At 38.4% G+C, this 20,567-nt stretch overlaps 1 protein-coding gene and 1 long non-coding RNA gene across 2 annotated transcripts in view; both read left to right on the top strand.

Annotated features, from left to right (window-relative positions):
* The window catches only part of robo2 (roundabout, axon guidance receptor, homolog 2 (Drosophila)), a 331,658-nt gene that overhangs the window by 1,668 nt on the left and 309,423 nt on the right, over positions 1-20,567 (top strand). Inside the window, exon 3 of the mRNA XM_034862669.1 lies at positions 1,783-1,914. Coding sequence (XP_034718560.1) covers positions 1,797-1,914 — 118 coding nt within the window. The 5' untranslated portion in view covers positions 1,783-1,796. The remainder of the gene's footprint in view (positions 1-1,782; positions 1,915-20,567) is intronic.
* LOC117938292 overlaps positions 2,648-20,567 on the top strand; it is a 41,497-nt gene continuing 23,577 nt past the window's right edge. Inside the window, exons 1-3 of the long non-coding RNA XR_004655366.1 lie at positions 2,648-2,664; positions 4,369-4,372; positions 19,062-19,065. This is a non-coding gene — a long non-coding RNA (uncharacterized LOC117938292). The remainder of the gene's footprint in view (positions 2,665-4,368; positions 4,373-19,061; positions 19,066-20,567) is intronic.

The following is a 20,567-nucleotide window of genomic DNA, read 5'->3' on the forward strand; positions in this document are numbered from 1 at the left end:
GGCAGCACTGAGAGCCCAACACACAATCACTGTTGTTACATATGTTAAATGGTCAAGATTAGATTTAAAATATGCTATAGGCAAAAAATGTGCTGACGCATAAATAGTGCCAGTGAAAGGCGAGGCGTTTTGCGGGCCTATGAAGACAGCTGGATTAATTTAAAATAAAAACTTTTCTCACTGCACGTGAGACAGAGGACTTAATAGTGGGATTGAGATTAATCTTGAAGGACACTGATGGTCCAGCTTCGAAAGACATCACTCCGGTCACACTTCATATTGCTCCAAGACCTTGTTTGGAATCCAGTTACAAAATGCACTTATTACTGTGTACATGTAAATTTTTTCAGCTCTCAAATACATAATAGGTCTTTTTACCCCCCCAATCCAATCAGTAGCGAGTGACGTACAGTATCAAACACACAACATCTTTTTTCAGCCAACACATTTGATTGGTTTCCACGTAGTTTGAAGAAAGAAGAAATAATTTAGGTTGTTAATCTGTATAGTCTACTAACAATCTATACAGCTGTGTCAATCTTTGTTGCTATTTTTTGGCCTGGTGACATACCTAATATTTTTCCTGCCTATGAAGCTCTAATTGGCTCTGTATCTGTCTAACCGGGGAAATAATTTCCAATGTAACACAACACTAGAATTTAAATCCTATTTGGAACTTTAAAAAAATAGGATATATGCAAGCACAGTGTAAGGAAGTACCACTTTTATTGTAACACCCAGACATAATCACAACCACATACAGAATTTGATGTTTAGAATGCAGAACCTGATAATTGCAGTATATTGATTTGAGGTTTTAATACCATTAAATGTTCAATACTCATTTATTTACCATTGTTGGTGGCAGTATGCTGCTAGAATAAGATTTCGTGGATGAGATGTAATGGTTGGTGAACAAACATAATTCCAGTTGTTTGCATATTGTTTTTGGTATTTGGAGGCACATAAAATTGGTTTTATTTACATGTTCATTGATGCAGTGGTGCCAAATAATTTATCTCTTTCCTGGGTGTCAAGATGTGAATATAAATGAGTGCGTAAAAGTGTAGGCCTATTGATTTCCTTCTTCCTTTGGAAGGCTGTTCCTTTAAACATGTCAGGGTGAGTGATTGCACTTAGTAAACTTTGCCACATATTGTGCAGCAGTTGTTATAGTGACTGGATGGAGCTTTTTGCACTTGCATTTTGTGTCAGTTGTTTGCCATTCCTAAAGATCACTTTGGAACTCATTAAGTATGTTTAGTAGTAATACCAAATGGATTATTTATGTAGTTGGTTTTAGTTTTTGGCCAAACTACCCTTACTTACCAAATATTAAAGATCTGTGTAAAAGCTAATCAAAACCGCTTTGATTTTAATTTGTGTTTGTGTATTTTTTAGTTGCTCAAGTTTGCTTGATTGTTGAAGAAATAATAATGATAAGAAAATACAATACATTTTTGTCTTGAATGCATGTTTACAGATGTGTTAGAAGCAGAATCTAATAATTGTTGGTCAGTGAAGGGATTTTGTATTAATAGCTGTGGTACTTTGACTGCAGACTAATATTTTGTGCTTAACAACTGGTGAATTAAATATGAATGTGCCAGAGGATTTTCCTTTGTGTTTGCCCTCATGAGCCCTGGCAAGGAGGCCAAGGAGGTCTAATTTTCTCATTTTTTCAGACCATGACCCTTTTCCCTAACTATATCAATACATTCTCAAATAAAGTGAGATTGTTTGTCAAGCTTGTTTTATCACTGTATATCCATTTTACCCCAGTTTCCAATGGTGCCATGACCACAAGGAGCCTTAGCAGTGGGGTATTCAAAGCATCACCAGTGGCTGTGCCTTCTTCCACCATCCAGCTCCTTCTAATTCTCTGTGATCTCTTACTGGATGCCCAGGGTCAAGGTAAGATCACATATTTGTTACTGTTTCTTCTTGGCCTGGTTGCAAAACAGAGAGCATGCAAAGGGAAAGGGTTAATGCCAAGATACATGATAGGACTATAATGTTCTTCATTGCTCCCACATATTTAAACAGATACAGTAAATAAAAGTAAATGAACCTTGTACATACTGTGTGAAACACAGCACGACACAAATAAACAGTATTATGCAGAATGAGACTATTTAGCAAACACTACTGAGTAAAATAGTTAAACAATTGCAACCAAGTGTTAAATGTGCAAAGGTATAATGTTTTACGTAGGCAGTAAGATATCCGATTGTAGACCAGAATTAATCCTCATATCCTACAGAGACAAGGCCACTATGTCCTCTACTGTCAAAGCCCTCCACTGGCTTCCATCCCTCCCTGTGACTGGTTTTTATTTATAGCATGGCAGGGATTGGTACACTAACAAGTGACGAGTGCTCAAAATACGCACACAAGAACGCACATGCAGCACACCAGTGCCAACTTTCAGGGGTGGTAAGGGGGAGCAACAAGGTTAATGCACGAGAATTGGGAGCAGTGTATCAACTCTTATAAAATGTCTCTGATCATGGGCCTCAGCTGTGGCATATGCCAGGGTGAAACGTGTGGGAGGACAGGATAGGACAAATGCCAAGCCAAGAGAAAATAAGAGCCATCCTTAGAAACAAAAAATCCAACATTTACCTGGCATTTCACATTACGTTTCTCTCAGCTGCTTTTTGTGTTAGATAAGTATAGAGAACTACTTTCACTTGTGCTAAAGGTTAAAGTTACACTTATTTAGATAAAGATAGAAGGTCCCAAATCTCTTGGGCTTCCAGTCTGAAACTTGATAATTGTTTTGTTGTCTTGCACTGATAGCTGTATATCACAGCCTTAAGATAAACGTAAAGAGTATTAATGTAGATGTTGCATGTTACTGAGGATAAATATTTTAATGTGTTTGCCAGTAGTACCGTAATTGCAAGGAAAATCCCTTTTTACATTTTCTATTGATTCAATGCTAGGGCTGGCGGTCAATCATTTCCATCTCTCAAACTCTCTGGGATGAATTGCAAAGTAGTAAACTGTAATGTGGTGTTCCTCATTTGCACAAGCTGTACAGCTGTTTCCTTTTTAAGTTGATTCATATGTAATTAGTCAATGTCTTTATAGTAGTTTGTATTTTGTTGAATCATTTATCTATCCATTTATTTACAAACCATGTACCCATCAGTTTGCTCATTCCACAGGCAGTTATATAAGATTAGGTAAACTACTGACCCTTTAACTACTCAGTACCTCTGGTAGTGGATAGAAATTAATGTGGACAACTACTATTCAGGTTGTCATGTGTCTTATATATCTGTGTTATGGAAACTAATTTCACTGATCATGCAGAGAAGGGAACAAAAATACACTGTAACAAGAAACTTCTTGCATAGTACAACCTGTAAACACTGAATAGCTGTCAGAATACATGTGCGGTGTACAAAGGGCAGTAATACTGTTTGCTGTTGGTATTACGTATTACACATACAGTATTACACAAAGAAGTGATGTGCTCACACTTTAAACATTACTAACTGCAATTAATGTAAAACCTAAGTGTATTAATATGATTAGACAGTTTTTCTTTTCACTGCACTTTTTTGTGGAAAATATAAGAGTTTCTTTGTTGTCTACATCTGGTTATTGGCCTTTCTGCTTCTATGCCTTCTGCTGAGGTTATGGTATTCTTGTCAAGGTGAACTACAACTGCAGAGACACAGGCAGGAGAGTGAGCTTTTCCTGTACACTTAGTTCTCTATGCCAGATGCGAATAGTCACTTTGGTGGACAAGATAAACACCCTTCTTTGGGGGGAGGGGGAGATTTTGAGGGAAAAAAGAAGACATTTTAATTAAATAACATTTGAAAACCCTGTAACTGAACACCAAAGAACAATATTAACTATGCAAAACAACATACCTAATAAACCCCTTCTGTTTGCTTTGTAACAAAATACTGTTGAAAAACAAACACAACCAAAATCTATTGTAGTGAGAATGTTGAAAATTCTTCTTCAATCAAGTTGTTTTACATTAACAAAGTAAATTAAATGGGTATTGTTTCACAGTACTGTGCAGGGTCCGAAATTAACACTCGCCAAATGTGGGAGCATAAACGCTGGCGCACACATCAGCCACCAGCCACTACCTTCAGTTTACAGATAGCTAGTGTTTAACTTAGGCTATTTAATTAGATAGTAAGGCGTGATTTTTGGCAGCCAGCCTTCCAAAAGCAAGCACAGGAAACGGAATCTCTGTTCACCCGTCCGGGAGGCTCTGACACACACTGTGGAGACGCGGACAGCTGTAGGCTTTTACCGGTGTTGATGTATTGTGCATTGCTGGACACATGCAGCCACTTTCTGGAAACCGCCTGCGGGACTGGCACAAGTCCAGAGCAGCGTGCAAGTCCGAGCCCAACTCCACTTAAACCCAACCGATATATCAGCGGGGCGATATTAGACATTTCCTATGCTATCAGTATCGGTATTTATAATGGCGGGAAACAATCTCAATCTGAAACTCATCCTGCAATCATCCAACCTGCAATGGCTGGGTTAAATCAGATCAATCAACTCATCAGACTAACTACACACACTATCAATTGACACAGACTATCAGCTAAAACATAACAAATGGCAACTGCAGGAATTGCATACTCAAATTTAGTCTTTACTATTTATTGCAGCTCTGACTGTGGTAATTCTGTGCTTAATTAAACACTGATGACACCAGAACGTCCTCCTTCCTACCACAAAAAGAGAAATGAGAGAAGATCTTAATTGTGAATCTATGTAACAATTTGTCTCCACATCATGAGTTTTTGGTTTGAACTATTTCTCTAACACTCTACTAAGCACTTGTTTTTTTTGTTTTCATTTTATTGGTGCAACACGTTGGTACTAGTTTAAAGTCTCCCCATTTTCCTATCAGTCCAAATGCCCCCCCTCCCAAATTCCCAACAACTCATCCCATGAGTAAAATTTAAACAAAAACATACATAGCATAATAGCAATACTAAACAGCTGAAAAATATAATTTGCTTTGGGAACAAACTTGATTTTCTCTAGGTTTAGAAACAAGATCATGTCTTTCTGCCAGGAGTATTGTCCGTCTTGAATTATAAGAGAGAGGCTCACCCGGCACTCCAAAAATGGCCAGCAATGGAGAGGGCTGCAATCTAATGTTCAGGACTGTTGAAAGCACATAAAATATAGAAGACCAAAAAGAATCAAAGTTGTACGCACGGTATTCAAGTTTGGTAGAGAGGACAAGGTCCTGTTCATGAAATCAACTCCATCCAAGTTAAAAGCATAAATGTTGACCACGAGCACTGAGGTTTGGAATAAAGGGCCGTGGTTGTGTGGGTTAATGAAGCCGGGTAACCGAAAGAAATCCACAACATGTTGATCTTGATTCATAGTACAGGCCTCTGGCTGACTGTTTGTGTAGCCTAATGGGATCTGACTTATTTAAATGGGTTTTCCTGCAGAAACATAATATCTGCCTTTAAGATCCTAGAACGTTTGATTGAACCATTAATTGATTTAACATTCCATGAGATCAGTCCCTGAGTTGTCCCTCCTACTACCAGAATAATTAAAGCCATGTTTGGCCAAACCAGTTTGGGTCAGGATTGAGTGTGCTCCAGAAGCAAGTTGCTAACGCAGTGGAATTGTTGAACACATGCACCTAGAAACCAGAAGTGAAATACAAGAAAACAACAAAACAAAAAACTGAAACCGAAAAAACAAACCTGAAACAGTCACCAAAATAACCCTAGTCCCGTCCTAGTCTCTCTTTCCCAAACAGAGTGCCGCAGCGTATTTACTGATGTACCACCTGGTGTATTATCCTTATCTCTAACATTAACTTACGTAGAACTATATGCTACTCTGAACACTAAGAACGTGGCAGAGGAAAAAAGGACTTAACGTTACCCAAAAAATAAGGTAGTGATCAAGGTTAACAATGAAGGCTGTAACATTAACCAATGAAGAGGGGAGGGGGGAGAGATTGGAAAGTAGTCCGTATTACTTACAAGTTCACTGTAATAAGCCTGTGATAAAAAAGTTCCATTTTTTTTCTACCACCAACGTCTCGTCAGTTTTTATAATTGCCTCAGCGGCGCTAGTGGGAATCATAGAAAGCTTGGGAGGTAGAGGGAGAGTCACAATATAAAGTTTGTGCATCAAAATCACTAGGCAGCTCCGTGCTAACGTTATCTGGAGATCCCTTTGAGCGGTTAGCAGCAGTAGCAGCAGGTTTTTATAGCTGGGATGCTAGCAGTTATGAAGTTATTTTTGACATTTTGTTGTATCTCTTTGATTTTCCTGCAAGGATGCAAGGCGTAATGCAACAGTTGTCACTTAATCTTAAAGTTGCTATGCGAGGTTAACGGTCACTCATCAAATAACTGAAATAATTGGCAAATGTGCGGGGGCCACTTTCTTCTCAACTATCTTCCGTCTCCATGCTAAACCTGAAGTCCCCACTCCGTTTGTTTGATTTCTAGACTAAACAGTCACACAACTCAAATGAGAGTTAAGGTATAAGGTAATTCTGCCAAGTCAGGGTTTCTAATTGAACAATCAATGTAAATGATATGCAAGTAATTTCTCAGATAGTCTGGACAACCCTGGGTACAGCACTGTATGCACTTCAGCTGCTTGTAATGTGCCAAAAGACAACTCTGCTTTATTAGCAGCTGTGGAAGCCTGCCAACCTCAATCCACCTTGCAGACTGATTTTGTTATTACCTAGAATAAATGGATATTGAATCAGTGAGTAACATAGTGCCTTGGCTATGAAGACACTAATGTATTTACATCTAGTGTGGGAAAGTACAGTTTGAAAGCTAAGCTGATTCTATTAGGTGTATTGTTGTACATTTACACAATGAGAAGTGCCCAAACCTGCAAGTAAAAACATTGAGAGACTCATTACACTGGCAGTGGGCATGTTTTGTCAACCACTTTTTGTATTATTTGCCATATTCTGTTTGTGTTAAATCTACAATAATACAACATGAAACTGTCACTTTATATGAAGCTCATTTCTATAATGCACAAATTCTATCTTAATTAAAGCCTCATAAGAGCTGCTACAAACTTTCTTCATGCATTCTGTGGGGGGCGGCTGTGGCTCAGTGTGCAGAGTGGTTGCCTGCCAATCGGAAGGTTGGTGGTTCGATCCCCGCCCCTGCAGTCATTGTCGAAGTGTCCTTGGGCAAGACACTGAACCCCGAGTTGCCCCCGGTGCTGCGCATCAGAGTGTGAATGTGTGTGAGTGTGTATCTGATGAGCAGGTGGCACCTTGTACGGCAGCCCCGGCCACAGTGTCTGAATGGTGAATGTTTCCTGTAGATGTAAAAGCGCTTTGAGCAGTTGTTAAGACTGGAAAAGCGCTATATAAATACAGCACATTTACATTTACATTCTGATATGTAACAACCATTTAGTTGATCTTAACACGTGGGCCAATGTTCAAAACCTTGAGAGAATGGCAGACATTTAAAGTATATTGTAGTGGGACAGAGGAAACATCTTTAATAATTGAGTGGGAGTCCTTGCTCATTTGGCACAACCCACAGGCACCACTTTCTGGAAGGGATCATTAATTACGAAATACCAAAAGTATGTTTAATAAGTCAAATGACCTTGCTTACCTAACTCACTGACTATCTCAATGCTTCGACAGTCAAACATATTTATGGAGATAGTTGCTGTAATACTGTTGACCTCTGACATAGTAGTGATGGGTGGATATATACAGTATACCGGTTTTAATTTCCTGTATAGTATGAATTTGTCATAGACAGACATGTTTTGTATGAATAAATACCATGGCACACAATAATTTGTAACATTAATAATTGTACATTTAAAAAAAATTACACCATCAAAAGGCATTTTTCATTTCGGTTTTGTATATACTATATAATCATAGAATAAGCCTGACCTATAATAAAAGGCCTAGTCATGCAAGAAAAATTTATAACAGTGACATACAGTGAAACTGTCAGCATCTGTAAAAATACCGTGATAAAAATATGTGGTCATACCGCCCAGTACTACTGTCTTTACTAGGGATGGACCAATCCAAGTTTTTCTCTTCCCAATACTGATTCCAGTTCTTCAACTCCACTATCTGGCAATACAGAGAATGGCCAGGTGTCTGGTATATAATGATAAATAAGGTAATATAATGCACCAGGGACTTATTAATTCATGTAACCAATAGCAAAAACACATAATTATATAATGCCATTGGTGCAAATATTGTTTAATTTGGATTGATCTGGCTGATACACAATCCATTTTATAGGTTCAGTATAATTGGCGGCTTGGATTGGTGCATCACTAGTTATTATATACAGAGTAAAAACCACAAATGGAGAAAAGGTTTTTCTTTACTTTTAATCGACGACAAAAAGATTAGTATTCCTGCATACGCATGCTACTATTTTTGTGGGTGGCTGTTGCTCAGTGGAATAAGAACAATCCATTTACTGATTTGCCTTTAATTTATGGACAAAGAGCTGTTTTAAGGCAGTTTAGGCAGACAAGGGATGCTGTGTGTTTATAATATTTTCAGCCACTATTTCTCTTTTCTCAAAGCATATAAATTGTTTTATAAGATGACATCTTTTGGGAATATGCTTAGCAATTGAGGGCATGTCCACACGTCTCATCACACTAGATGGCAGTGTTGCTTTGTTTAAAGCAGTAATTCAACTCACGTTTGTAGGTGAGAACAGTTCAGTGTCAAAAGGACACAGGCATGAATGAATGAATTAATAAATACTATAAATTGACTACAATATTCCTCCATTGATTAAATCTGTTTCTAAACTGTTTGTGCCATGAAGGGGCTTTGTAGATTTTAAAATTCTTTTTTATTACGTAGATTGGTAGGATTTTTATAATATATATTTATAATTTGTGAATAAGAGACATCATCATTGTTTAGAGGGTGGGGCTTTTTGTGTTATCTGGACCTGCTGTGCATCCTTTTTTTTAATGAAATTGTGCAGCCAAAGTCATCTAAGTGTCATTAGGCCAAAGTAGTTGTTGTTGTCGATTTGGGGGAAAAAAAGCCTGCAACACAGCAGGGTGCAGCTCCATTACAAAAAAAATGACTTCAGAAAGCCATCTTTTGAGAAACACCATTTAGGGTGTTCATTTAAGAAGCCTGATTGCACTTGCTTATTTTGATGACCTTAATGTCACTGAGCCAAAAGACATCAAGCTGGAGAGTTTTTTCTGGCAGTGTTTATTTTAGAATACTATGGCTGTTGCTGCTGTACTTATCTGCTTATATGTGCATCTGCTTTGCTCTGATTTACCAGTCCAAAGGGTCATGAAATATTACAGAGGACCATAAAAGCCATGGCACATCTACTGCCCAGTATAGAATAAGGGGAGTGAAGTCCCAGTGGACTCTCACAGTCAAAGCCTCTGACTCCCAACACACAGCAAGGCCTATTAAGTCTAACTATCTGGCTTTATGCTCCCAGTAGCAGGACCTATTACTGTGTCAATAATGTTTATTCAATTGTACAGGAGAAAAAAAAAAAAGATATATATAAATACGCCGCACATTTCTGCGTTACAGCATGAAGTTTGAAATATTTGCCACTTAGCAGACAGGAAAAGTCTAACAAAAGATGCTACTGAGCTGCTTTTTGGACAATGTAGGATCTAGCATCTTTAATGCTTGACTAGTACTAGCTAATAAACGTCGGGATAACTTAGCGTCTGCTGCTTTAATCATTCTTTTTTTAAATCTTGGAAGCCTCCCAACTTTTTAACTTAAGTTTAGTGCTTCGCTGGAGTACTCCTGTGCGGACCTCTTTTCCATGTTGGCTTGCATTAACATTGGGATTGAAATTTCAATCTATCATTGGCTCACCACAAGGTCAATTTAGTAATTTCTTCTCCTCATCTTCATCAGATAAGCTTGTTCATTTTGGTTGACATCATTTTATTTTTAGATGCATTTAGATTTCTTTTTCATAAAATTTCCAAAGTGTTTTAAGGAAAACTAAAAGAATAATTTGCAGTTAAGATTTTTTTAGGTTAACTAAAACACAGCTATAATAGAACATGTTCCTGTGGGCTGACCTGCCTTGAGGCAAGAATAAAAGCTTCAGAGGAAAAGGTCCAGTGCACCCTGTCATCTTACACAATGACCCCTGCATTGTGTGCTCTTGTGTAATGCCCTATCTCCCATGAGAGATCCCGGATCGCATTGTTTCCTGATCCTGTTGCTTTAATAGCTGTGGACTCAGGATTTAGGCATATCACTGCATGCCCTTGGAGAGGCATTAAGTCATAAAGGAGATTTGTTTGATTTTTGAAATGAGACCTAGTGCCGGTACTTGCACCAGGTGATGATGTCTATGCATTTGAGGTTGTTTTTTTGTGTGCGCACCAGTGTGATTATAAATGTAGCTGTGCTGCCGGAGTGGGAAGAATCCAGATGTCCTCGGAGTGTATGTCCTCTGAACGTGATTCTGTTGTGGTAAGGGGTGTGGCTGTGGACTGGGCTCCTTCTTTGGTGGTAGCATTGACACTGTTCTTCAAAATGACACCTGAGGGAGGGACCTCTCACCAAATGCATCACAGTCCCATCAAGTGTTGCAGTCTGCCCAGATTAATGGGGCTGAGAGCTGATTATGCAGGGCTGTACATCATGTCTGAACTGCCTGCTGCTCTCCCTGCCTGTCAATGATACACATTCATATATCCTATCCTTCCATGGAAAAAGCAGAGACTGGCATTGTCTCCTTCAACAAAACAGACTCCCGTGGTTTACCCCTAGACCTTAACAATATGATGTGGTTTAGCAGTTTGTCATTTATCTCTGGGTAAAGTACAAGTTTGGTGAAACATCCTCACTATCCTGAATACTTTAGTTACTTGTAGATCCATCCTTTCTCCTGGCTGTTGTACATAAACATACAAACACATACAGTACATATGAATGAATATGTTGAGACAGTGTACAGAGGGAGCATGTTGGAAGAGTCATCTGTGGACTATACTTGAACAAACAATATTTTAAAAGATTTGCAAAGTCATAATGTGTGGTCTGTGTGGCAGACTTGTAATAATTTATGACAGACAGTCAGACTTTAAAGTTTCAAGTGTAAATAAATGGATTGCAACTATTAATATACAGGTATTTTACAACTCCAAAGACCTTAGTTGCAGAGTTGGGCTACCTGCATGTGTAAATTACCTCTGTCGCCGCACCCTGTGAGCCCAGCCCCGTGTGGGGGATGGATTAATCTTCCCAGCACATTATTGAATGTGTTCCCTTGCTTGGGAGCAGCCAATAAATTGTGCTTGTCACAATTGCCCTGCACCTGCTCTCCATAGCCTCGGAATTTCTAACAAAGCATCACATTTCTGAACACAGCACTCAGGGCTATAAAAAAATAGTCACAACACGGATAGAAAATGCTTGAGGGGGAGGTGGACTGGGGAGGGGGATAAACATTGGAAAGAGAGATATATTGGCCTAGTTGTTGCTTAACATTATATGCTATGCCTCATGCTATGCATCAGTTTTTAAATTAAATTATTTTGAGATTGCCACTTTTTGAAAAAGTTGATCATCACAAACAATGGATCTTTTGGAACATAGAAAATTGTTTTTGCACAAACACTTAGTGGTCACTTAATTAGGTAGACTTAAACAATGTATGCAATCCAATACATTTGTTTTGCTATAAAGTCTATTTTTATTATGCAATATATTCAGAAGTGTTTCTAATATCCTGTCCCCTCATTTGTTAAAAGAGAGAACAAAATGGTAAAATTTGTGCCTAATAAAGTCTCTATTGAGTGTAGAAAAGCACATGCAGATATAACAATTTCCCATCTTAGCAAACTATTATACAATGAAATATGAAATTAGGGCTGGGCAGGAAGGCTACATCACCCAGCCTTATTTGAAACAGCTCTGGTAACTCATACAGTACATCACAAATTAAATTTTGGGTTTGCCTACAAAGCTGCTTCTGAATTGTGGGTAAACATGGTGCCATAGTAAGACATATTTGTCTGTGTCATAAAGTCCAAAATCAGTTTTGTTCAATGATGCCTTCTTAACACTGATGTTTTGTGTTACCAACTTATTAACCAGCTCTCTTGTCCAGAGTGTCTGTAATGTGTTCTTCTTCAGACACTTAAGTTGGACTTTTGTTGTTGATGGGACTGAATATTAATGACTCCTATATACACTATACACTGGGAATTGCAACTATAATGGCTACACATAATTCAGGTTGACATGAAATCCTAGACTACTATCAGCTATGAACTGCAGAATTAGCAAACCAGCTCAATCTGATACATATAAACATACATCCACTATGAATATTTCACATTTGGAAACACACAACCAAATCAATGGGCTCCCCTTACTTCCTTTGCACTTTTCAACGTTTAAAACACCTCCTGCAACTTTATTTTTTTCAATCAGTCTCCCTGCACCCTTTCCATGCAATTATATTCATCCAAATCAATATTCTGTACACTCCATTGAACTCAGTAAAGGCTATTGAGTTAATGAAAATCTGGTAATTCTTTCCCCCTGGTTGCTCTCTTTGTTTAGTTGCTGCTGGATTCAGAAACATTGTTCTACAGAACATACAATATAGTATACAGCTGAATGGATGTTTGAGCCTAAAATGCCACTGAATGTCCATCTATGACATCTAAGCTTTTTTGGTATTACCAATAGGGGGAGCTTGCACACTTGCCATCACCTGTGTTCTTCATAAGTCTTTCGTCATGCTTCTTTATTCATGCCCCGCCATATCCAAGAACCTTTGTTTTACTCTCCATCCTAAAAGTTCATATGCTGTATATTTTCATAGCCTTAGTTTGTCGCATTACTTGTAATTGTTTTAGCAGTGATTAGTTGCTTCATTTTGAAGTCACTGAAAAGATTGTTTTCCTGAACAAGACCATTGACACCAGTTAAATGAATTTCACTACATCTCCTACTCTATCTTCACCCTCGTCATTCCTGTCTTTTTGTTTTCACTCACTCACTTCTCACTCTGTCTCTGCTTTCTCCGCCAACAACCACCCACCCCCACTCACCACACTGGCTGCGCTCGTGCAGTTTCATCCCCAGAGGTGAAGAGCAGCCTCCTATAATTACCCAAGTGTCTGTGAAATGAATCATTGGGCGGCTGATTGAGCTGCATGATGGGAAACATTCATCCTGAGTAGTACGACTGAGTGTTCTCAGCCCTCCACCCCATCTCTCTGCTGATGCCCAGGGCTGGCACGTGTGCATACTCAATGCCACTGCTGAGAGAGACAGGGTGTGGTCTGCAACCGCTGCATGCTTTTAGCAGAAACCATGACGGCAGGGAAATGTAGTAATCATTTTCATTTACATGAAAAAACACCTGGACTACTCCTCTTACAGTGGTAGCACATAAAAGTGTACAAATCCTACCATGAGAATGGCACACCTTTGTTGCTGTTGCAGCTTATTTGTGCTGCAGCTTGGCATATGCATGTGTACAATGTGAGTAGGAGGCACTTATACACAGTTTTGCACAGGTAAACGGAGAACATCACTGGGGCTTGGGATGTAATGTCACGCTGCGTTGAGATTGTATAGACACAGTTTGTGCCATCAAATAGCCCATACGTAAAAAATAAAACTGAACCACACAGTGAGCCCTGTGATCATGTTTTATGATGGTTATATGCTTTTGTATCACACATCTATGAAAAATATACTGTATTTGCTTGCAATAAGAGGGGAAGGTCGCCTCTTCTTCCTGCAGTGGCTGAGAAATTCATGATCACTGTGGAACATACTAGTATACAAGGAAATAGAGGACACAAGCTGTTAAAATGTATAAGCTACCCGCAAAAAGTAAACCTTGTGGCACCTCATGGTACATCATGACATCATGACTTTACGTAAACATACGCGCCCACTTTCTTAAGCCAACTGGCGTGTTATCTGTACGTATTTTGAGCTACTGTGTACATGTATGTCTACGCTGTATACAGCCAACGTAAATATACACGCCAATTGGCGTGTTATCGCCACTTGAGTTTGGGAAATGTGACATGTACCTGTGTTTTACCCATCCAACACCCCATCCAACCTCCCTACGCGTTTTTTCACCCTTTCATACTACCCGCCATGGCGTAAATTCACATGCAATTGCAAGTTAATGTAAGTCAATGGAGGCCAAACTGCGTTCTTAAACAAGCTAAAAAGTGATTATGCGTCTTGATAACATGCCAATAATGGCAAACAAATTGGCGCGTCAAACATATGCCATTTCTTGAGATCAGTCTGTTATAGTAAGTGCTAGCTTTGCTCAGAGTCAACATTGGTTATACTTTGATAACTGTTGAAGAACAGAGTTTGTTAGTTTATTATTATTAATTTGTCCATACAAACAGAATAACAACATGTCCACAGATAGAATATGGACACCACTATGTGTTCAACTGCTTTAGTAAGACACAAACACGATTGCATGTTACTACAGCTTTCACAAATGTTAATACACGGAGCAGCCATGTTGGATTTTTAGCTGGGGGTACTCGTAGTTGCCCGAGTTTGAAAATTTTGAACTCGCTCAATAAATCCATGTTCCAAGTACAAATGGAACACACTATTAGCCAGCAGTCATTGTAAGCTGCAACCTCGTTGGGTAGCTGCTACCAAACTGTGATGTTGAAGTTGCCACTTTTAATTGCTACCACTGGATAACTAATGATTGGTTTAGTAAATTGTATGATTTTACACATATTTGAAAAGAGCCAAGTAAGCACACACATTAAAAATGTGTTTGATTTTTACTTTGATTCGGAATCTGTTTGACAACTTCATTGCACTGATGTATGTATCATTATTGACATACCTCTGGACCTTTTATTTGGTATTGGCTGATTTTGTAATATGGCCACCATTGCCCGCGCTCTTTAAAGCTGGTCTTAGATTACAAAGTATTTGGGCCAATTTATCTTGGTTTGCCTGACCAAGGAGTCTTGGGGGGATGGGGGCACATGCTTCACTGTAGCAACATGAGCAGTTTACAGATAACACAGGAAATCTTTCTAATATTGATCCAAAACATTATTCGTGTTGGAATAGATACCAAATTGGGTAATGCGTCACTGTTGAATGTGAAACACAAACCTGTGAAAGTACATTGCCTTAATAAGAAATAAAATATAACTGATATTTATTAAAGCGTATAAAGTTATTAAATAGATCTGGAAATGTCAAATCAAATACTATTTAAAGAAAACTAGGAATCTATACTTGATTTGTACAGAGAAGCTCTGTGCAAACGTTTTTCTCCATAATCCTCATAGCTCTACTTAGGTCAACTATCTGTGTTCTTCTTGGATGGGCAGTTTTTTCTTTAGCCTGTTTTTTTTTTTTTTACAAACTGAATAAATCAATCTTTTATCTGCAATTGAGCCATTTGCAAACTGAATAACTGAGTTTTTTTCTTGTTCTTTACCAGTTACAAAAAGTGCACCACAAAGTTTTATGCTCCTGACTTTAGTTACTCCTTGTACACTTGTAAATAAATGTCAGTGACTCCATTTCAAAAAATCCTTCATTTTACAAAAGCCTTAAAAAACCACAAGATTGAGTTAAGTAAATGTTTTCACTAGTTGACAATGGGACTATCCCAAACAATTTTTTTTAAACGATTAATCTAGTGATTATTTTTTGGATTAGTCAACTAATCTAACGATTCATTTTTCGATTGTTAACTATTCATATTAACAATTTACAAAAGCAAATTTCAATAAGGTTCAAAATCGATTCATTAAAATTGTTAACACTCCTGTAAAATGATTTTGTAGTGCAACCTGAATTAGTAGTAGTAGTATGTACTCTATCAGTCTGACAATAAAATAAAATCATTTTCAGGAGGGGTACAAAAGTAAAACTTAAAGTAAACAAAGCAAGTGCAAAAAGAGTAGCCTGAATTTTTTTAATATATATATATATATATATATATATATATATATATATATACACACAGTAGTAGATAATATAATGAATAAGTTCTTGTTTAACATTCAAGCTCGTCTCCCTTCAATCTTACGGTAAAAAAGTTCAATTTTTGCAACATATGAACTCGGATAAAGAGTATATCAAATAAATCCAACTATAAATCAAATTAACATTTCAAGTCACTTCTAAGTGGAATACACAAATAGAAAACCTTAAAATTACAAATATTGAAAAAATATTGAAATTTTTCTCTATCCTTTCTTAGAGAATTATGAGCCTGATTTTAAACCCGACAATTTATTAATACCTGGGCCGTAGGAATAGGCGCTGGTTGCGCAGTTATTGAAGACAGTGCTACAGATGGGGGAGACGCAGCACAGTTTCCCTCTCACTCAAGTCAGTGCAGGACATTCGTATACATGCAAGCAGCGGGAGAAGCTGGAGAGGCATAGGTGAGCAGAACTTACTGGGTTTTGCTGTTGTTATCCTGACTCAGGGATCATTTTACGTAGTCTACAGACTACCACGTTGTTGTTGTTGGCATTACGAGTAAAGTACTCCCACACTTTAGAAGATCGTGTGTGAGCCTTTTTCTCAACGTGTTGTTGTAAGGAATCCATACTTGCACTGTTGCTGGAGGCAGCTATGTTATTTTTAGACGTGATGTGTTGACGCATATACGTAATTGATGACGTTGACAAATCGTCCCAGCCTTAGTTGACAATGTGATCAACCTCTACAGGAACTGCTTTTGATTACTTTCAGTGCTTTCTGACTTGACCAAAGGAGATCGTTAGGAAGTTGCTGTAGAAATTTAAATTGAGAAATGAATTGAATAATCGACTGTTTACATGATTGACTGATTTAAGTACCTGTGGACCATGATCTTAGACACCCACACTCAGGGCTCTTAACTCACTTTTTCACCATCCTCCTGAACCGTCCCGAATACATTCTAAGCAATCCCAAAATAAATGTGTACTTTCTCGAATGATCTATCATCATTCTTTTTATATTTATATATTTTTTATATTTTATATTTTTCATTTGAAAAGATTCAAGAATAGAGGTAAATCAATTCCACCACAAACAAATGCCAAGTTGGCAATAACAGGGCTGTCATCTTGCGAGGTTGGCCCTTTTTAGGTGCTCTATGCAAAACAAGTTTTTTGCATAGAGGCGCTGCATGTTGGAAAAAATGCAAGATCTCATTACAGCCTTTTGTCTCATTGGGGATGAAGAGTAAGTGAAATGATTTGAGCTGTTGCAGAGTTTTGAGTCTTCAAAGTCAAATGTCAAGTCTTCAGTGTAAACGTCGGCTGGTGACTCGTTAGCTAGAGTTAACTGTAATAGTACCATTAACATTAAACAGTCTAATGTTAGCTAACCTGGTAGTCTCGCTTTGATAGACCATCCACGCGCTGCGGAGCGGAGGAGGGCCTGGCTACTCCTCATAGCATTCTGTGATGGGAGAAGTACATACTCTGGTTTGTTGGCCTTTCTTTCAATGAAATAAAAGTTGTCATGGGCGGTGCTAAGGTCTGCACGGACTCACTTTAAAATAGTTGTGGGAGGAAAAACTCAGATTGTCTACAAGTCTACCTTGCATTCTTAATTTACCCTCCAGAGATCTGAGGAGCATGTAACCATAGTCCTCATAAATTAACTTGAGTTTAAAATTTCAACACAAAAAGTAAAGAAAATGGAATACAGTACATAAGGGCTGATCAATAATCACATTTGCAATAATATCGCAATATGTTAAAATGTGATTTCCTAATTGCAAAGTTTTCAATTTGGTCACGTGACTTAAAAATAATTGCATATTAAATTGTATGGCGTAGCGTTTGCGAGCCAAGTTCATGCTTTTTCTGCAGAATGCAAAGTTATTTGTTCTCGCTAGTCACGTTACCAAATAACTGCCTTCGCAATTATGAAATTGCGTTATTATTGCAAATGCGATTATTGTTTAGCCCTAGTATGTGTGTAAAGTCTTGTTTATCCGTGCACCCTGTTATGAGTTAGTGCTGTGTCTTGCATTCATTACAATTTTAGAGATGCAAGTCCGTAATACAACTTCAGTTATATTTGTGCTCAGCAATTTAGCTTAAACTTAACACTCAAAACTTTGCTCTCTCAGAGCTCAGTACGCCTGCTGCTTTGATGCTGACTCTGTACTCTCAGAGACAAAGAGAGATGGGGGGACAACAGCCCTTCTCCCTGGCTGGCATTAGACATGGGAGTTTATACTGGGGAGAGGATGAGTGCTGTGACAAAGTCAATAGGATAGAGGGGGAATGGGACTGCATGGACTTGATTGTTTAATTAGACTCTACTTCATGGCATGCCAAATGAAAAAGGAAGAAAAAAGGATTGAGGAAAAAAAGCCCGACATTATGGCCAAAACACATTGTCACAGATTGTGAAGGGCTCACGAGATTCTGGTGTGTTGCTGATAGTGTTGTCATTGTAAAGTTTGCACTTCAGTTTAAATACAATTATTCATTTATTTATTATTTTAAGCCTGCAAGTTATGCAGTGGGACACTGAGCATTTGATTTGCCATGCCTCTTCATGTCTCTCAACCAACCAGAAATGTCACTGCTTGGTATCACCCGACTCTATCAAAGCAGATGTTAGATCTTAGAACTCCACTGATGTAATTTTATGGTGAGATGGCCAAGCTTGTCTATTACCACATAAGTTGGTCTAAGTCATCATCTAAGTTAGCTGTCACTGAGTGCTGCCTATATTACACCAGTTGGCAAGTTATAGAGACTCTGCTCTATATGGTCTCTCAGGCCAGTAAGGCTTCAGGCTTGACTTGAAGCTCAGATTCCGTTTTATTTTTCCCAAATAACTTTACGCTTTAAGCAACTTTTGTTATCAGAAGGTTTTCTTATCAGGTGGTGCATGAATACAATTTTAATAAGAAAATTGTGAAAAAGATTATTATCAAGGAATTTGCTAGAACACAACATTGCATTACCTTGCTGAAACACCAACACAGAGAGCCGAGGACAGAAGCAGCATACCTATACATTAAACCAAACACTAGCAGAGTATTTTTTTTCTTCCTCTTCAATCGGGTTGGGTGCTGTAAAAAGCATAATGGTCAGGGAAATCCCAGATTTTTATAAATTGCACAATATTCCATGTTGATTCCACTATATCAAATTCTGAAATTCCGTCCGTGTTTTTCGCTGTAAAAAGCATCGCTGAAATGATAGGCCATAGATTGTGAGTGAAAAGTGCTTTTTTCTCATTGGCTCCAGTGTGTTTGGCGCTTTACTGCAATATTTAGATGCTCTGGATTTTAGGTACCTGGCATACTTTGTGTTTCTGGATTAGGGTTCCAAATACCTTGAGTTGAAAGAAGGTAAACTAAGCAGATAAATTCTCTATATCACCATGAGTCTTTTTTCACATTGTACAATTGTAGCGACATATCAGCTTGCAGCTCTTGTGCGATATATGAATTGGAGCTTTTTAATGTGCAACAAACTTGAACCAGAAGAGCTCCAGAATGTATATTTCAGCATTGTATCAAGTTACTCTTTGATACCATGACTAAATGACTATCACTTCAATAAACATTACAGAAAATACAGTAGACATTCCCTACAGACTTATCTCACTATACTTAAAAGTTCCAATATGTAATACTGACAGCTAGTGTTTAAAATAGTTACTTCAAAATACTGGAGAGATTTGTCTCCCCTGGCCCCGTCTTGTCTCAGATTTCCAGTCATTAATCCACAGCACAGTGGAGTAGCTAACGTTAGATGCTGGCTATATTGACAGTCATAAAAGCCCATGCTCACGCGGAGCTCTGTACCCAACTGACTAGAATTACAGTAGGAACTAGAGGTGGGTGGTATCCAAATTTTGAGGCCGTCAAACCGCCTTCCTATTTTACCGCTGTATACGGTATTACTGTGACATATGAAAAATGATGATGTAAGGCTCAGACTGCGTCACCAACCTGTTTGCTTTTGCGCGACTTGCCATCCCCCCCTTTTAGTAGCTGCAGCAACTTCTGTGAGTTTACACTGAGCTAAAACAGCAGTTTTGTAGAGCCTTTGTGCCTCTTAATAGGCATAAAATGCAATTAAATTGTCTGTGCAACATGAACAGGGCCCTTATATGAAAACAAGATGCGTTTTCAACCCAGACATTGTTTAAATTCACCTACCCTGGTCCCTGTCTCGATCCTGCCGGTAACTTGTAGCTGCTAGCTGCTAGCTCCTAGCTGTCGTCTGGTTAGTGTGTTCAGCCAGGCTTGGCAGTGGTGTGGCAATACCTCCAGAGGACAGGTTATGGCTTCCCAATGAAAACTTGAACTTTATTCCCCTCAAAAATAGGTAATTGAGCACTGTAGTGGTTATGACCATATCTGTGACTATGTACCTACAGTACATGGAAACTGTAAAAACATTCCGTGGATTGGTGTTGGGATTATATTATTATTATCACCCTGGTTGAACACACTAACTGGACGACAGCTGCTTGCCAGGGCCTCCAGTAGCGTTAGCAGTTAGCAGGGTTAACATGGCGACGTTAG

The sequence above is a fragment of the Etheostoma cragini genome, chromosome 3 (genome assembly GCF_013103735.1).
Source record: "Etheostoma cragini isolate CJK2018 chromosome 3, CSU_Ecrag_1.0, whole genome shotgun sequence".
In the NCBI taxonomy this organism is placed as follows: Eukaryota; Metazoa; Chordata; class Actinopteri; order Perciformes; family Percidae; genus Etheostoma; species Etheostoma cragini.